This window comes from Carcharhinus amblyrhynchos, chromosome 6 (assembly GCF_965287045.1).
Source record: "Carcharhinus amblyrhynchos chromosome 6, sCarAmb.v2.hapA, whole genome shotgun sequence".
Classification (NCBI taxonomy): Eukaryota; Metazoa; Chordata; class Chondrichthyes; order Carcharhiniformes; family Carcharhinidae; genus Carcharhinus; species Carcharhinus amblyrhynchos.
In genome coordinates this window covers 67,723,072-67,741,770 of record NC_137329.1, presented here as the reverse complement: position 1 = coordinate 67,741,770, position 18,699 = coordinate 67,723,072, and the positions used below count along the sequence as shown (strand labels likewise).

The 18,699-nt window shown below is 53.1% G+C and overlaps 1 protein-coding gene across 2 annotated transcripts in view; it reads left to right on the top strand.

Moving 5' to 3' along the window:
* Positions 1-214: 214 nt before the first annotated feature.
* Positions 215-18,699, top strand: part of LOC145343983 (transcription factor ETV6-like) — a 50,946-nt gene continuing 32,461 nt past the window's right edge. Inside the window, exons 1-6 of one of the 2 annotated variants that reach the window (XM_080190582.1) lie at positions 215-574; positions 8,532-8,669; positions 13,746-13,869; positions 15,896-16,060; positions 17,256-17,387; positions 17,995-18,504. In XM_080190582.1, coding sequence (XP_080046708.1) covers positions 13,833-13,869; positions 15,896-16,060; positions 17,256-17,387; positions 17,995-18,504 — 844 coding nt within the window. In that variant the 5' untranslated portion in view covers positions 215-574; positions 8,532-8,669; positions 13,746-13,832. The remainder of the gene's footprint in view (positions 575-8,531; positions 8,670-13,745; positions 13,870-15,895; positions 16,061-17,255; positions 17,388-17,994; positions 18,505-18,699) is intronic. The other variant, XM_080190581.1, reaches the window with a different exon arrangement.

Here is an 18,699-nt window from a genome sequence, read left to right as displayed (position 1 = left end):
CATCTTTATCGCCTCTCTGTGTATAATAAAAATAATATATTTTAGTCTGTGAGTGTGGAAACGAAGCCTTTCCGAATGAAGTCGAGGCCTTCCTGTATTGGGGAGGCCTGTGTGTGGCTGAGACGCTTCCTCTGGCTGTCTGTGCCTGTTTTAAAGCTGTGCAGTCTGTGTGCTCACTCAATACGGTAACACTGTTTCCGGGTTACCGCTCCCCTTTAAGAGGCTGCTGTCCTTTTCCTACCCGCTTGTTGCTGCTGGGAATTCGCGTCAAAGGTTGGCTGGAGATTTCTGACCAACAATGAGATCAAGCAGCCTTTCGCTTTCTCTTCCCGGAAGAAAGAGAGCAGCTCAGGGATGTGATACACAGCGAGCTGCCGGATCACTCTTTCCCCGGGTTCTCCAGTAATCCTTCCCGGAACCTGCAGCAAGAGACAGGAGCTGCTCCCTTCCCAAAGAGAGGAAAGTGAAAGAGTGGCAGGGAGAAGAGAGAGAGACAGGAGGAGAGGGAGAAGTGGATCTGCAATCTCCTCACTTCCCAGACATGTCTGAAGCTTTCAGCCAGCGACACATTAAGGTAAAAAGAAAGTTTGAAGCAACTCTTTGGGGAGAGAGAAGTTGAAATTTGTCCGACTTCTGATCACTTCCTTATTCTAGTCAGCGCAGAGCGTGGGAGCTTCCCCTACTTTCGCTACATTGTTGTGAATTTAAATACATTGTAGCTGTGATCAGAATGGAGGAGGATGGACAGTCAGAGGGAATCGGGACTGACTTCCCGGCCTCCGTGTCTGGGCCGGACTTCCAGCTTTTCCCAGCCTGGGCCGGAAAGTATTTTCCAGATTTCGGGAAGTCGGAATACCATCCAGATATCCAGCACATCCTCACACACAGGGCGGAGGGGGAGAGCGGGAAGGGGGATAAGGGGGGGATTTGCGGATGAGGGGAGGGGGATACGAGGGATAAGGGGGAAAGCGGATAGGGATAAGGGGGGGATAGGGGAGGGGGGTACAGGGGGGATAAGGGGGAGGGGGATACAGGGGGGGATAAGGGGGAGGGGGATACAGGGGGGGATAAGGGGGAGGGGGATACAGGGGGGGATAAGGGGGAGGGGGATACAGGGGGGGATAAGGGGGAGGGGGATACAGGGGGGGATAAGGGGGAGGGGGATACAGGGGGGGATAAGGGGGAGGGGGATAAGGGGGGGATACAGGGGGAGGGGGATAAGGGGGGGATAAGGGGGAGGGGGATACAGGGGGGGATAAGGGGGAGGGGGATACAGGGGGGGATAAGGGGGAGGGGGATACAGGGGGGGATAAGGGGGAGGGGGATAGGGGGGGATACAGGGGGAGGGGGATAAGGGGGGGATAAGGGGGAGGGGGATAGGGGGGATAAGGGGGAGGGGAATAAGGGGACACACGGGGGAAAGGGGGGAGGGGGATATCGGGGGATATGGGGGAGGGGGATGAGGGGGACACGGGGGGGGATGAGGGGGACGGGGGGGCGATGAGGGGAGGGGGACACGGGGGCGATGAGGGGCAGGGGGGGACACGGGGGCGATGAGGGGGAGGGGGGGACACGGGGGAGGGGGGGACACGGGGGAGGGGGGGACGAGGGGGAGGGGGGGACACGGGGGCGATGAGGGGACACGGGGGCGATGAGGGGGAGGGGGGACGAGGGGGGACACGGGGGAGGGGGGGACGAGGGGGAGGGGGGGACGAGGGAGGGGGGGACGAGGGGGAGGGGGGGACGGGGGAGGGGGGGACGAGGGGGAGGGGGGGACGGGGAGGGGGGGACGAGGGGGAGGGGGGGACGGGGGAGGGGGGGACGAGGGGGAGGGGGACACGGGGAGGGGGGGACGAGGGCGAGGGGGAGGGGGGGACACGGGGGAGGGGGGACGAGGGCGAGGGGGAGGGGGGGACACGGGGGAGGGGGGGACGAGGGCGAGGGGGAGGGGGGGACGAGGGCTGAGGGGGAGGGGGGGACGAGGGCGAGGGGGGGACGAGGGCGAGGGGGAGGGGGACACGGGGGAGGGGGGACGAGGGGGAGGGGGGGACACGGGGGAGGGGGACACGGGGGAGGGGGACGAGGGGGAGGGGGGGACGGGGGAGGGGGGGACGAGGGGGAGGGGGACACGGGGGACGGGGGATGGGGGGACGAGGGGGAGGGGGACGAGGGGGAGGGGGGGACACGGGGGAGGGGGGGACGAGGGGAGGGGGGGGACGAGGGGGAGGGGGACACGGGGGGGAGGAGGAGGGGGATGATGGGGGAGGGGAGATGGGGGGAGGGGTGGTGGGGGAGGGGAGGAGGATATGGGGGGAGGGGAGGGGATATGGGGAGGGGGATGTGGAGGAGGAGGATATGGGGAGGGGAAGGGGGATATGGAGGAGGAGGATATGGGGGAGGGGAGGGGGATATCGGGAGGGGGATATGGGGGAGGGGAGGGGGATATGGGGGAGGAGGATATAGGGGAGGGGGATATGGGGGAGGGGAGGAGGATATAGGGGAGGGGGATATGGGGGAGGGGAGGGGGATATGGGGGAGGGGGATATGGGGGAGGAGGATATGGGGGAGGGGAGGGGGATATGGAGGGGAGGATATGGGGGAGGGGAGGGGGATATGGGAGGGGAGGATATGGGGGAGGGGAGGGGGGATATGGGGGGAGGATATGGGGGAGGGGAGGGGGATATGGGGGGGAGGATATGGGGGAGGGGAGGGGGATATGGGGGAGGAGGATATGGGGAGGGGAGGGGGATATGGGGGAGGAGGATATGGGGGAGGGGAGGGGGATATGGGGGAGGAGGATATGGGGGAGGGGAGGGGATATGGGGGAGGAGGATATGGGGGAGGGGGATATGGGGGAGGGGAATATGGGGAGTGGAGGGGAGGGGGATGGGGGAGGGGAATGTGGGGGATGGGGGAGGGGAATGTGGGGGATGGGGGAGGGGAATGTGGGGGATGGGGGGGATATGGGGCATGGGGAGGGGAGGGGGATATGGGGGATGGGGAGGGGGAATATGGGGCATGGGGGATGGGGAGGGGGATATGGGGGATAGGGAGGGGGATATGGGGCATGGGGGATGGGGAGGGGGATATGGGGGATGGGGGAGGGGAGAGGGATATGGGGGATGGGGAGGGGAGAGGGATACGGGGTAGGGAAGATATGGGGAGGGGAGGGGAGGAAGATATGGGGGAGGGGAGGGTTGGGGAAGAGGATATGGGGGAGGGGGATATGTAGGAGAGGGGTTATAAAACATAGAATATTACAGCGCAGAACAGGCCCTTCAGCCCTTCAGATGTTGTGCTGACCAATTAAGAAAAAAGCAATGACCCTCTAACCTAAACCAATCCCTTTCCATCCATAAACCTATCCACGGACCTCTTAAACGCCCCCAAACTTGGTGCATCTACAACTGCAGCAGGCAGGGCATTCCAATCCCTCACCACCCTCTGGGTAAAGAACCTACATCTGACGTCCGTCCTATAACTACCACCCCTTAATTTAAAGCTATGTCCCCTCGTGCTAGCTTTCTCCATCCGAGGGAAAAGGCTATCACTGTCCACCCTATCTAAACCTCTAATCATCTTATATGTTTCAATAAGATCTCCTCTTAGCCGCCTTCTTTCTAATGAAAACAACCTCAAATCCCTCAGTCTCTCCTCATAGGACCTCCCCTCCATACCAGGCAACATCCTGGTAAACCTCCTCTGCACCCTCTCCAATGCCTCGACATCCTTCCTATAATGTGGGGACCAGAACTGTACACAATACTCCAAGTGCGGCCGCACCAGAGTTGTGTACAGTTGCAATGTGACATTGCGGCTCCGGAATTCAATCCCCCTACCAATAAACGCCAAGACACCGTATGCCTTCCTAACAACCTTATTGACTTGATTTCCAACTTTCAGGGATCTATGCACATATATGCACATATACACCTCGATCCCTCTGTTCGTCAACACTATTCAGGAGTCCTACCGTTTGCCCTATACTCAACACATTTGTTATTCCTGCCAAAGTGAATTACCTCACACTTTTTCCGCATTAAAACTCCATCTGCCACCTCTCGGCCCAGCTCTGCAACTTATCCAAATCACTCTGTAAACTATGACACCCCTCTTCACTATCTACCACTCCTCCGACTTTGGTGTCATCAGCAAATTTACTAATCCATCCTCCTATACCCTCATCCAGATCATTAATAAAAATTACAAACAGCAGTGGCCCCAAAACAGATCCCTGAGGCACACCACTTGTAACCGAACTCCATGACGAATACTTTCCATCAACCACCACCCTCTGTCTCCTATCTGCTAGCCAATTCCTGATCCAATTAACTAAATCACCCTCAATCCCATACATCTGCATTTTCTGCAGAAGCCTTCCATGGTGAACTTTATCAAACGCCTTACTAAAGTCCATACATACCACGTCAACTGCCTTACCCCCACCCACCTCTTTGGTCACTTTCTCAAAAAACTCAATAAGGTTAGTAAGGCACGACCTACCCTCCACAAACAGTGCTGACTATCTCCAATCAATTCATTACTCTCTAAATAACTATAAATCCTATCCCTAATAATTTTTTTCTAATACTTTGCCCACAACAGAAGTAAGACTCACTGGTCTATAATTCCCGGGAAAGTCTCTATTCCCCTTCTTAAACAATGGGACAACATTCGCTATCCTCCAGTCTTCTGGCACTATACCTGTGACCAACGACGACCTGAAGATCAGAGCCAGAGGCTCTGCAATCGCCTCTCTTGCCTCCCAGAGAATCCTAGGGTAAATCCCGTCCGGCCCAGGGGACTTATCTATTTTCAAACCCTCAAGAATATCTAGCACATCCTCCTTATCTACTTCAATACTATCCAGTTTACAACCCTGTAACCCAGTGTTCTCCACAACTACATTTACGTCTCCCTGCGTGAATACCGAAGAGAAATATTTGTTCAGTGCCTCTCCAATCTCTTCTGGTTCCACACATAACTTCCCACTGCTGTCTCTGACTGGCCTTAATCTTGCCCTAACCAATCTTCTATTCTTAACATATCTAAAGAAAGCCTTAGGATTCTCCTTAATCCTATCAGCCAAAGTCTTCTCGTGTCCTCTTTTAGCTCTTCTTAACTCACTCTTTAACTCCCTACTGGCTAATCTATAGCTTTCCAGTGCACTACCTGAGCCCTCAAGCCTCATCCTGACATAAGCCTCCTTTTTCCTTTTAACCAGCGAATCAACTTTTTTAGTGTACCACGGTTCCCTAGCTCGACCATTTCCTCCTTGCCTGACAGGGACATACTTATCAAGGACTCGCAGTAGCTGCTCCTTGAATAAGCTCCTTGAATAAACTTATGGGGCAGGCGAGGGGATCTGGGGAGGGGGAGGGGGATATGGTGGAGGGGAGGGGAGGGGATATCGGGGGAGAGGGATATGGGGGAGGGGAGGTGATTTGGCAGAGAGGGATATGGGGGAGGGGAGGGGGATATGGGGGAGGGGAGGGGATACGGGGGGAGGGGAGGGAAACAGGGAGAGAGGGATATGGGGGTGGGGAGGGGGATATGGGGGGGAGGGGGATACGGGGGTGGTGAGGGGATATGGGCGAGGGGGATGTGGGGGTGGAGAGGGGGATATGGGGATGTGGGGGTGGAGAGGGGGATGTGGGGGTGGAGAGGGATATGGGGATGGGGAGGGGGGGATGGGGGTGGGGAGGGAGATATGGGGAGGGGGACATGGGGATGGGGAGGGGGACATGGGGGTGGGGAGGGGATATGGGGGTGTGAAGGACTATGGGGAAGGGGGGGATACGGGGGAGGGAGGGGATACGGGGGAGGGGAGGGGATACGGGGAGGGGAGGGGATACGAGGGAGGGGAGGGGAGGGGATACAGGGAGGGGAGGGAGGGGAGGGATACGGGGGAGGGGTGGGGGTTATGGGAGGGGGGGTACGGGGGAGGGGTGGGGGTATGGGAGAGGGGGTATGGGGGAGGGGTGGGGGTATGGGGGGGAGGGGATATGGGGGGAGGGGGTATGGGGGAGGGGTGGGGGTATGGGGGAGGGGATATGGAGGGGAGGTGGGTATGGGGAGGGTATGGGGGAGGGGTGGGGGTATGGGGGAGGGGGATGTGGGGAGGGCTGGGGATATGGGGGAGGGGAGGGGGATATGGGGGAGGGGTGGTGTATGGGGAAGGGGGATATGGGGAGGGGTGGGGGTATGGGGAAGGGGGATATGGGGGAGGGAGGGGTGTATGGGGAGAGGGGGATATGGGGGGAGGGGTAGGGGCATGGGGGAGAGGGGGATATGGGGGGAGGGTAGGGGCATGGGGGAGAGGGGGATGTGGGGGAGGGTATATGGGAGAGGGGAGGGGAGTGGATATGGGGGATTGGATATGGGGGAGGGGATGGGATATGGGGGATTGGGATCTGGGGGAGGGGATGGGATATGGGGGAGCCAGTGTGGGGAGGGTGGATGGGAACGAGGGGAGGGGAGGGGTGGGGTAGGAGATATGGGGAGGGGGACAGGAAAGTGGGAGGGGGACGGGCATAAGTGGGAGGGGGTTGGGGGAGTGGGGGGACGAGGATGAGTGGGGGGGCGGTGGATGGGGATGGGGTCGAGTGGGAGAGGGGTTGGGGCAGGGGAGGAGAGGGTGGGGGAGGGGGATGGGATGAGGGGGATGGGGGTTGGGGCAGGGAAGTGGGATGGGGGTGTGGGTGGGAGAGCGAGTTGGGGGAGGGTGAAGGGGGAGAGGGATGGGGGATGGGATTTCTCTGCAGTCCTTTTTAAACAAAGGCACAACATTTGCCACATTCCAGTCTTCAGGCACCTCACCTGTGACTATCGATGATTTGAATATTTCTGCCAGGGGGCCTGCAATTTCCTTTCTATTCTCTCACAGTGTCCTGGGATATGCTTCATCAGGTCCCAGGGATTTATCCTACTGTTTGCAATTTCCAGCATCCACAGTATTTTCCTTTTACATTTGAAGTTACATTGAAGCTGTGCAGTGATGGCACAGTGGTTAGCACTGCTGACTCATAGTGTCAGGGACCTGGGTAACTATAGAGTCGTAGAAAAAAACTACAGCACAAACAGGTCCTTCGGCCCATGAGTTGCACAATCATATCTCTACCTACTAGGCTTACCTGTAACCCTCAATCCTATTAAGTCCCATGTACTCATCCAGAAGTCTCTTGAAAGACCCAATCGAATTTGCCTCCACCACCACCGACGGCAGCCGATTCCACTCACCACCACCCTCTGAGTGAAAAACTTACTCCTGACATCTCCTCTGTACCTACTCCCCAGCACCTTAAACCTGTGTCCTCTGTGGCAGCTATTTCAGCCCTGGAAAAAGCCTCTCATCAATACCTCTCATCATCTTATAAACCTCTATCAGGTCCCCTCTCATCCTTCGTCTCACCAAGGAGAAAAGACCGAGCTCTCTCAACCTATCTCTATGGAGTTGCACCTTCTCCCCCATGTCTGCATGAGTTTCCTCCAGGTGCTCCAGTGCAAGTTAGATTGTGCAGGTTAGGTGGATTGGCCACACTGGCACAGGGTTACGAGGATTGGACAGAGGGGTGGGCTTTTGAGCTCTTTTGGAAAGTTATTGCAGACTTGATGGGCTGAATGACCTCCTTGTGCACTGTAGGGATTCTATGATTCTATCCTCTCTTCATAACAGACAAAGCACTGACTGTACCCAACCAGCTCATGCTTGAAAAACCCAAACTATTCCCAACATTAGATGTGATTCTATGATTGGACAACACTTATTGAACAATCCTGATTGTGCTAAGAATTGAACTGAACCCAGATCAAGATGATCAACTGCGCTGTTGTGCGGTTCACTTAGTTATGGTAGAATCCATATATATTGACCTGCCCTTTCTAATGGAAAAGAACGAAAAACAGTACAGCACAAGAACAGACCTTTTGGCCCACCAAGCCTGTGCTGACACATGATGTCTTTCTAAACTAAAGACCTATGTGCCTCTATGTAGTCTGTATCCCTCTCTTCCTGCCTATTCGTGCATCTATCAAGGTGCCTCTTAAACATTCTATTTCTATCCTATCCTAAACAGGAGCTTAGGCAATGTTCCCCAAGGAAATGCCTTGACCAATCAAGCCTGGTTCATATTTGAACAAAGCTAGGTGGTGGAGGCTGCCTCGCTAAATATTTTTAAGAAGCGGGTTGATGTGGTTTTTGATAAGAGAGGGGATTAAGGGTTATGGGGAGAGGGCGGGAAAGTGGAACTGAGCCACGACAGATCAGCCATGATCTTATTGAATGGCGGGGCAGGCTCGAAGGGCCAGATGGCCTACTCCTGCTCCTATTTCTTATGTTCTTATTTCTTATGTTCTTAACTATTCCATGCTGCATTCTCTAATGACAACATCTCCATCAATTAGCATGCACTTGCCAACAAACCAGCACTCTCTTCTCTTGCAGTATAAATTGTTGTTTCCTGTTACAGTTAAAAATTTTTTGCAAACTGTCTTATATGTAAAACGTTTTGTTAGCTTGCCTCGTTTTACAGCAATACTCAAATATCCATTGTTTCACTGTCCATTGTACAGTGCGTAGTCCAGCTCACATACTAAAATGGAAATGATTTAAGCAGAAGGCAGAAGAAATTTGTTCACACAATTGTGAGGCTACACTATTCACTTACAGCGTATGTGTTTGAATCAGAAACTCAACTTTCAGAGTTAGAATGGAGGGGTGGATGAAAGGAAAAGGGTCATGGAAATGTGTGAACTAAGTATAATCAGGAGTATTTTCCTAAAGGGTATTGTACCTCTTAATTCTCAGATACTTCCGACTTTTTGCTTACTCCAAGGTTTTACCCCAGTGCCCTTATTTGCAAGATAGACAAAGAACAAACACAAGTAAAGGTTCAATAAATTTATTAATAATAATACTATTAATCCTTAAATTACCCAAATAAAACAAGAAGATACCCCAGATTCAAGTATACAACCTGCAAAGATAGTTTGGTTAAACTGCAGGCTCGATTCTCTGAGTGCCTTTGGTTCATTATCATGAAGATGAGTCTCAATGGCAGCTTCCTCCTCCCTTTTCTGGTCAGTCTTCCAAATGGTCAAGGCCACTTCCCTCGTTGAGTATCTGAGATGTATACCTTTATCCCCCTGCCTGCTTGCTTTTCCAGAAACTTCTCTGGCTTCCAGCCAATGAGGCCCCAGGAGGGGGTTCCAATATCTCGTGGGTTTCTTGATGTCTACCTGACAGGACACCAGTGTCTGCCCTTAGGTGTCCATCTCCGTGCTGTTACTTACATGTAACCTGTAGTCAGATAAGATAACTGCAGAAAGCTTGGTGACAGAATGTCTGGCCTGATCTGGGCTTCTAACAATAGGCTGGTACATTTCAATGGGGTGCAATGATCTCCTGCTAAGTATCAGTGGAGTATAACAACCTTTGATGGGTGATTGATGGGTCAGGCCCAGGTATGTTTGTGTATTTGTACAATTGGCCTGCCTGAGGTTATTCTGCTTCATCAGGTCCTGGGAATTTATCTACTGTTGATTTTAATATGCCCAATTCTTTAATTTAGGGTATCCAATTTAATCAGCCTTAAAACTAAGCCCTGATTATATTACCACAAGGATAAATACTGTCACTGTGGGACTGTGCTAAATGACTAACATTCTGTATCTCCTCTAGATAGTGACTTGTCAACAGAGACAATGGCCTCTGGAAGCTGGGGTATTAAACTGTGTTTCACCAGAGCTTTCTGATGATTCATTGAGCTGATCAGATAAGGTCACAGTGTAAAATCTCTCTCAACTGGGCTTGTGGGAGCAACACTCCCTCTCCATCACCAGAAAAAACCTGGTGATCCGGTGCGAGGTGCTGTCTGTGTTGTACGTGGCGCAGGTGTGGCCTATCCCCAAATCCTGCGCTGCAGCAGTGACCCAGGCCATCTTCAAGTTTATCTGGAGATCAAAGATGGATCGTGTCAGGAGGGAAGCGATGCACAAATCTCCACAGAATGGAGGGGAAAACGTTCCCAATGCCGCCCTCATCCTGATGGTCACCTTTGTGTGTGGCTGCATCAAGCATCAAGTGTGAGGTGGTCCACTTTGGTAGGAAGAATGGTAGGAAGGACTATTACTTACGTGGCGAAAAACTGCAGCAGGCGACGGTGCAGAGGGACCTCGGGGTCCTTGTGCATGAGTCGCAAAAACCCAGCTTGCAGGTGCAGCAGGTGGTCAGGAAGGCGAATGGGATGCTGGCCTTCATAGCGAGGGGGATTGAATATAAAAGTAGGGAGGTCTTGCTGCAGCTGTATAGGGCATTGGTGAGGCCGCAGCTGGAGTACTGTGTGCAGTTTTGGGCACCGCACCAGCGCAAGGATATTTTGGCCTTGGAGGGAGTGCAGAGGAGGTTTACTAGGCTGATACCGGAGTTGAGGGGATTGAGCTATGAGGAGAGGCTGAATAAACTAGGCTTGTACTCGTTAGAGTTTAGAAGAATGAGGGGAGATCTCATTGAGACGTATAAGATGATGAATGGGATGGATAGGATAGAGGTGGAGAGACTCTTCCCGCTCAAAAAAGACAGTAGGACTAGGGGGCACAGCCTCAAGATAAAGGGGAGGCGGTTTAGAACGGAGTTGAGGAGGAACTTCTTCACTCAAAGGGTGGTGAATCTCTGGAATTCTCTGCCCGTTGAAGTGGTGGAGGCTGCCTCGCTAAATATTTTTAAGAAGCAGGTTGATGGGTTCTTGATAAGAGAGGGGATTAAGGGTTATGGGGAGAGGGCGGGAAAGTGGAACTGAGCCACGACAGATCAGCCATGATCTTATTGAATGGCGGGGCAGGCTCGAAGGGCTAGATGGCCTACTCCTGCTCCTATTTCTTATGTTCTTATGTTCTTAAGCTGTGCGTAGATCCTCCGTACACTAACAGCAAGTGCCACTGCTTTTTGAGGTTTTACCTGTCCCAAGTGTTGTGGAGGATGGGCCTGGCCACACTACCACGGAATGCTCCAAGTAGTTGGACCGTACTGCAGCACCTGTCCCCGTGGAGAAATTTTTCCGCAAACACGCCTTTGACCACGTGCAATCAAGCAGTGGTCAGCACGTAACGTCCTGGATGCCCTGAGAGAAAAGGAGATGGCAGATTCTGTCAGATGGTTCCCTGAATAGACTGTCAGTGTTATCTGGCAGAATGCCTCATCATCAGAACTCACAAACAAGTACCAAGATCTGGCTTGGCTGGTGGTGAGAATGGCACTCCCCATCAGATCCTTTATGCATGCTCGAGGTCTCAACAACATCTCACGCTGCCCTCGAAGCGGCTGTGGGGGTGGTGAGATGGTTGCACACCTCCTTGTGGAATGTGCCATTGCAAAGAAGGTCTGGAGTGAGATGCAGAGGTGTTTGTCGAGGTTCGTCCTGAGCAGTTCGGTGACACAGGACTCTGTGCTCTACTGGCTGTTTCTGGGGATGCACACCGAGACAAAAATCAACTGCTGCTGGAGGTCATCAACTCGGTGAAGGACATACTTTGGTCCACCCGAAACTTGCTGATCTTCCAGCTGAAAGAACTGTCCTCGACTGACTGTTGCAGACTGGCACCTTCCAAGGTCCAGGACTATGTGCTGAGGGACGCGCTGAAGCTTGGGGCAGCTGCCGCAAAGGCATAATGGGGAAAGGGCACACTGTAAAGCCTTTCAATGGGGGCAGACTGAGGGCCCGGGAACTGCAGAATACCCTCGGCCTGCGTAACTGTGTGCCGATCTGAGAAATAATGGCACACAGTAAAATCTGAGGCATATATATAGTTTTAAGTTTTGAAATGTAATAACTAATTTTGTGTAAGACTGTAAAAGTGACTTTTTCTGCACTGTTTGCAACTTTTAGGTTTGTAGGTTTGCAATGGTTTAATTGAGATTTTTAATGAATAAAGTATATTTCTGAAGTAAAATAAAAATTCTCTCAATGTCCTGACCAAAAATCACAGATGAATTTATTAATCTGTAATAGGTTTGTTTACCTGACTTTATGGAGTTTAATTACTGTTGTAATTAGAACATCATTGTGAACTGTATTTGTATTTGGAGTATTAATCTTCTTTTGTAACTGTTGGAAGAGATTGGAACAGTGCAAAGGGAACTTCAGTCCAGGAAATACCAATGTTGTACATTGACCACCAGTATTGTACCCCAGCGTTATACAGTGAGGGGGACCATATCTGATATGAACATTTGGGAGGAACTTTCTATCTAATCTATGTTGTATCCACTCAAGATGTGTTTGATGGGCCTTGCTACAAGCAACATTAGAACAAAGAACAAAGAAAATTACAGCACAGGAACAGGTCCTTCAGCCCTCTAAACCTGCACCGACCATGCTGCCCAACTTAACTAAAACCCCCACCCTTCTGGGGACCATATCCCTCTATTCCCATCCTATTCATTTATTTGTCAAGACGCCCCTTAAAAGTCACTACCTTATCCACTTCCGTTACCTTTCCCGGCAACGAGTTCCAGGCACACGCTACTCTCTGTGTAAAAAATCTGCCTCGTACATCTCCTTTAAACCTTGCCCCTCACACCTAAAACCTGTGCCCCCTACCTCTTCCACTTTGGGGAAAAAGCTTCTGATTATCCACTCTGTCCATACCTCTCATAATCTTGTAGATGTCTATCAGATCGCCTCTCAGCCTCCGTCATTCCAGTGAGAGCAAACCAAGTATCTCCACCTCTCCTCATAGCTAATACCCTCCTTTTCTGACCCCTCTCCAAAGCCTGCACCTCCTTCTGGTAGTGTGGTGACCAGAATTGAACATTATGTTCCAAGTGCGGTCTAAGGTTCTATAAAGCTGCAACATGACATGTCAATTTTTAAACTCAGTGCCCCAGCCGATGAAGGCAAGCGTGTCGTATGCCTTCTTGACTATCTTCTCTACCTGCATTGCCACTTTCAGTGACCTGTATACCCATACATCCAGATCCCTTTGCTTATCAATACTCTTAAGGGTTCTGCATTTACTGTCTGTATTTCCTATCTGTATTAGACCTTCCAAAACGCATTACCTTACATTTGTCCAGATAAAACTTCATCTACCGTCTCTCTGCCCCAAGTTACCTATCAATCTATATCCTGATGGTCGTCATTGCTATCTGCAAATCTACAAAGCACTGATCCCTGAGGAATGCCACTTGTCACAGCTCTCCTTTCAGAAAAGCAACCTTTCACTGCGACCCTCTGTCTCCTATGACTGATGATGTGGAGATACCGGCGTTGGACAGGGGTAAGCTCAGTAAGAAGTCTGGCAACATCAGGCTAAAGTCCAACAGGTTAATTTGGACTTTAGCCACAAGCTTTTGAAGCACTGCTCCTTCAATCAGGTGACTTGCCTAAGAAGGAGCAGCACTTTGAAAGCTTATGGCTTGTGCTACCAAATTAACCTGTTGGACTTTAACCTGGTGTTGTGAGACTTCTTACTATTCTATGACCGAGCCAGTTTTGTTTCCACCCTGCCAGCTCACCTCTGATCCCATTACTGAATTTCTAAGCTGTGCTTTGTGTGCTGGGTGTGTTACAATGAGAGTTGTGCAGCAGCAGCCCTACCAGTAGGTTTGATGTGGAGATGCTGGCGTTGAACTGTGGAGGGCACAGTAAGAATGTAGGTTTGGGCCCTCCTATCGGACATGATTTTGTGAGGAGCTGTGAAGTACTTGTGTCTGTGTGTGACTGACCAGGTTACTTCTCTTTCCACAGCAAGAGAGAAACGCCTACACCCCCCCAGTCAGCCCTGTGCCACCTTTCAGCAGCTCCGTGCACGGGACTCAGCCTGAGGGCAGACGTATGGAGGATGGAACGTACTCTCTCCCGAACCATCTCCGTAAGTATACCCGCTTACCTTGGAATGGAGAGTCAATCTTTCAGGCTCATAGCTGGGCTGACCAAACAGACACGGGGAATGCTGTCTGCGTTCCTCACCACAAGATCATAAAACTGCCCCCCTCACCCACATCCCCCCACTCCACACCCCAAATCCACTTGCGCCTCCCTCTTCGCTCCCCCACCCCATCTCACATCTAACCACTCCCTCTCCCGCACCCCCCTCACATCCACCTGCTTCCTCCCCCCACCCCCACCCCACATCCACCTGCCTATTTCCCCCCTCCTGCACCTGATCCGCCTCCCCGCACTGCTCCCCTTCCCTCCCGCTCCCTGCACCCCACCCCTGCCCGCAGCCTTCCCGCACCCCACCCCTTCCCACACCCTTCCCTGCCCACACCCTTCCCTGCATCCCTCCCCTCCCCCCTCCCCGCACCTCTCCCCCTCCCCGTACCCCTCCCTGCACTGCTCCCCTCCCCTCCCCCCTCCCCTCTCCCTCCCCTCTCCCTCCCCGCACCTCTCCCCTCCCCCTCCCTGCACCCCACCCTTCCCCCTCCCTGCACCCCTCTCCCCCTCCTTCTCCCCGCATGGACCTGCCCCCTCCTCACATTCACCCGTCCCTGCCCCCTCCATGCTCATTTGGCTCATTTCAGAATGAGTGGAATGCATTGAGGATGTGATCAGGAGTGGGTTTGGGGAGTCCTCTGAAACTGTATGTTTGACGGGAGGTCAGGAGAGGGGAGCCTTTACATTCCATCCCCTGATAGCACAAAGATGTCATATTCTGTGCTATCAGGGGATTCCCACAGTCTTCCCACCCGTATTTTCCCTTCACCTTGCCCTGTCCACCTGGATGTCCAGCCCTTTCTGTTAGCCTGGCCCCGGTGAGACTTCCCTTGAAGTTTGGCACACTGCAATTCCCACAGTGACCACTGTTCCTGGTGGTGCTGTGACCTGATGAAAGAGCAGTGCTCCAAAAGCTTGTGGCTTTTGCTACCAAATAAACCTGCTGGACTTTAGCCTGGTGTTGTGAGACTTCTTAACCGTCTGTCCTAACAGCATCATGCTAGCTATTTATTTAGCATGCAATTCTTGAGATGGGACTTCCTTTCTGATGGACACAAAAGAGCCAACCTCAATTGGTCTTTACCCCAGTGCAACACCAGCATCTCCACATCCTGTTTCTAGCGATCAGAGTGTGAATGAGAATGGTGATCCATGTTCCCAGCTCTCCTGAAGCATTTATTTTTTGCCTGGCCAATATGTGCTCCTATTGCCTCATTGACTGTCAAACCATCCACACATTGATCTATACTGCCTTGATTAGCAAAACCTTGATTTTTAAATTCTCGCCCAGGTTTTCAAATCACACTCCCCTCCTCATCTAAAGTTCTACTCCCACTTGCCCCTGCCCCCACCCTACCCCACCCCACTCATGTAGAACAGTTTCCCACCGAATACAGAGTGAGTACATTGCATGGCCACCAGCTGAGGACTTTTGTAGCCTTTCTGGACAGTGGTGGGACATGTGTATAAAATGCAGTGTATAGTTGAACCTTGACAATGCCTGAGATGATTTGGTATAAGGATCCTTCCTAGCTTTAATTTGCTGCCTCCCTCCCACTCACTCCAGGAACCCATCTCCATTGGAATTTGACAACGCCACAATTTGTTCAACCCTCTCCCTGCCTGTCCCCCTGGCTGGCCCCCTACACCCTCCCCCCCCACCCCCTTGCTGGCCCCTACCCCTGCTCACCAGCCTCCTCTCCCCCCACTCTTCGGTCCAACACCTTGCCACCGCCACCCCTGCCCCTGCTGGCCAGCCGGCCCCCTCCCTACCCTCCCCATGCCTGCCCCCTGCTGGGCGCCCTCCTGCCATCCTGCCGGCTCTCCCTACCCCCCCACCCTGCTGGTCCCCTCTCCCCCTCGCTGCGCCCACCACCCCCTCATCCCTCACAGACAGGTTATGTGTTGATGAGTTGCTGACTCCAGTTGGAGACTCTGACTGACTGTGTCTTCTTTGCTAGGCCTCCAGCCTGTGTTTTGGAATAGGGTGGATGTGGCACAGTGGCTGAAGTGGGCAGAGCAGGAATACTCCCTGCGACCAATGGAAAGCGACATGTTTGAGATGAATGGTAAAGCTTTGTGCTTACTCACCAAAGAGGATTTTCGATATCGCTGCCCACACTCAGGTAAAGAGCTCTCCTTCCAGTGGAATGTTGTGCCAGGAAGTTCTGACAGCTGTGACCAGGACCAGGGGCACAATGAGGGGAGTCAAAAACTGAGCATGGGGGTTGAATAGAATAGTGTTGGGGAGGCAGTTTGAACCCAGGGCTTTTAAATCCAATCCACCCTGGGAGGTAGGCACCCCGCACCCCCTCTCCCCCCACCCCTCAGCAGAACACACCCCCAACGTACCTTGATGGCTGTTCTCCCTCCACCATCCTTCTGACCTGGTGGTGGAGATTCTCCCAAGTCCATCCTCCCCCCACCCCCACATCCTTCCGCATCCTCCACCACCCCCCTCCATTCCCCCCCTCTCCCCCAACCAGAGATCCATCTGAGCCTGCACCCCCTTCCTCCAGCAGACGCCAGCGGAAGGCCAGGAAGATGCTGCAGATCGGAAGGATGGTGGAGGGAGAGCAGCAATCGAGGTAGGTTGGGGGTGTGCTCTGCCGGGGGGGCTGCCTCCCAGGGGGTCCAATCCCTCCACCCCTCCAGCTCTCTCTGCTGTTTATTTCTTTCGCGCCTGGGCACACTGTTTCAGATTTTTTTTGAACTGCACATGCGCAGTTCAGAGCTCCGATTATTCCGGCAGTGCTAAACCCCGCCCACAGCGCGGACTGGATCGGAGCTGGCAAGAAGCATATGGGCAAGCTGGAAAGAGGATTCCAGGCTCCGATCCGTTTTACACCCGGATCCGGCACTTAGCCTCCGATTGGTAAAATCGGGCCCGGTGAGTCTGGAGTCAGTCTGTACATTCAATCAGGGTTCTTCCCAGAGGAAATGCACAGACATGCCAGTTTCTCCCAACACCCAATATAAACAGTTGTTATTCTCTTGTGAAGAAATTCCTAATACTTCCACAATTGTAAATCTTCCCCTCAACTTAAAGTATCTGCTCGTATCTGGCATGATTCAGTGTTAACTGATAGAAATCTGGGCTTTAAGGGAAATACAGATTTGGGAAGGGTCCAGTACCAATGTGTTTGGCACTTCTACCAGCTGTCTGCGCTTGCAATCCACCATCTCCCCATTCTTCCTGTGCACCCCCTCCCCCTGCCCGTTGTCATATTTTGTTCTATAATGTGACTGTGAGGTATTTCAGTAACTGTAAATCTTGTAAACGTGCTGTTGGCGATGTTTGTTTTCTACCTGTTTCCTCAGGAGATGTTCTGTACGAGTTACTGCACCACATCCTGAAGCAAAGGGAATCTCCCATTTGGTATCCGCCCTTTCTCCAGCCAGTGGCTGCTCCACAAAATCCACCTGAAGTTGTCCTTCACAATCACCTGGATGGTTAGTCATTTCTGACTCCAATCATTCCCCACATTCCCATGAGGGTTGGTTTGTGGCGGAGGGGGGAGAGGGAGAGGAGAGATGGTGAGGGTGGGTTTGTGGGGGGGGAGGTGAGAGTGTGTTTGTGGGGGGAGGCTGATGAGGGTGGGTTTGTTGGGGGGAGGGGTGAGGTGGTGAGGGTGGGTTTGTGGGGTGGAGTGGTGAGAGTGGGTTGGGGGGAGGGGTAGTGAGAGTGGGTTTGTGGGGGCATAGGGTGGTGAGGGTGGGTTTGTGGGGGGGGGAGGGTGGTGAGGGTGGGTTGGGAGTGAGGGGTGGTAAGGGTGGGTTTGTGGGGGTGGAGGGTGGTGAGGGTGGGTTGTGGGGGAGGGGTGGTGAGGGTGGGTTTGTGGGGGGGAGGGTGGTGAGGGTGGGTTTGTGGGGGGGAGGGTGGTGAGGGTGGGTTTGTGGGGGGGAGGGTGGTGAGGGTGGGTTTGTGGGGGCAGAGGGTGGTGAGGGTGGGTTTGTGGGGGAGGGGTGGTGAGGGTGGGTTTGGGGGGGAGGTGGTAAGGGTGGGTTTGAAGCTGGATATATTTTATGTTTAGCAGCTCACTCTCTCTTTCTGTCCCAGACTTGCTGCACAGAAATGTGCGCCCTTCGGAGCAGATTGGTCATCGCATTCAGCCTTCACTGGAACCACTGCAGCGGTTACTTCGCTCCCCAGGTGAGAACCAGCACCGCCTGTCTCCAGAAAGTGAACGGGAAAACTCCCAGAGCCTTATGCAGCCGTCCGAGAGGAATCAGACCCCCAGGTCTCAGGCGGAGAATACACACAGCTCCTCACCTGATATCGAGCAAAGACTATCCATTTCTCCGGTTGATGAGAACCATTGTCCATCAAGCACTGAGAACATAGCTCACCTGACAAATGGCTCACCACAGGATACCTCCAGAGTCATCCAGTTAATAAATACTTCCATGATGAACCCACTGATATTGAACAGACCCAGGATGACAGAACAGAATCCACACAAGGATAAGCCTTTAAACCTCTCCCGGGAGGAACTATTATATAGGAATCATCTGATCGTCCCCATAGCAGCCCAGGAGGAACCTCTGACACCCATTGGGAGAATTGCAGGTAGGGAACAGAATCCAACCTTGACTGGGAGCAAGTTGGAGTGGTAAGGGTGAATGCAATGGGTCAGCTCACTGAGTCCAGGTTCTTGCTGCAGCTGAAGGGTATAACCGAGGGCTCCTGTGAAGTGGACTGTTCCTGGTCATGGTGCAGCTGGGTAAGCTACTGAGTGCCACTGGGCTCCAAGCCTGGGAGAGG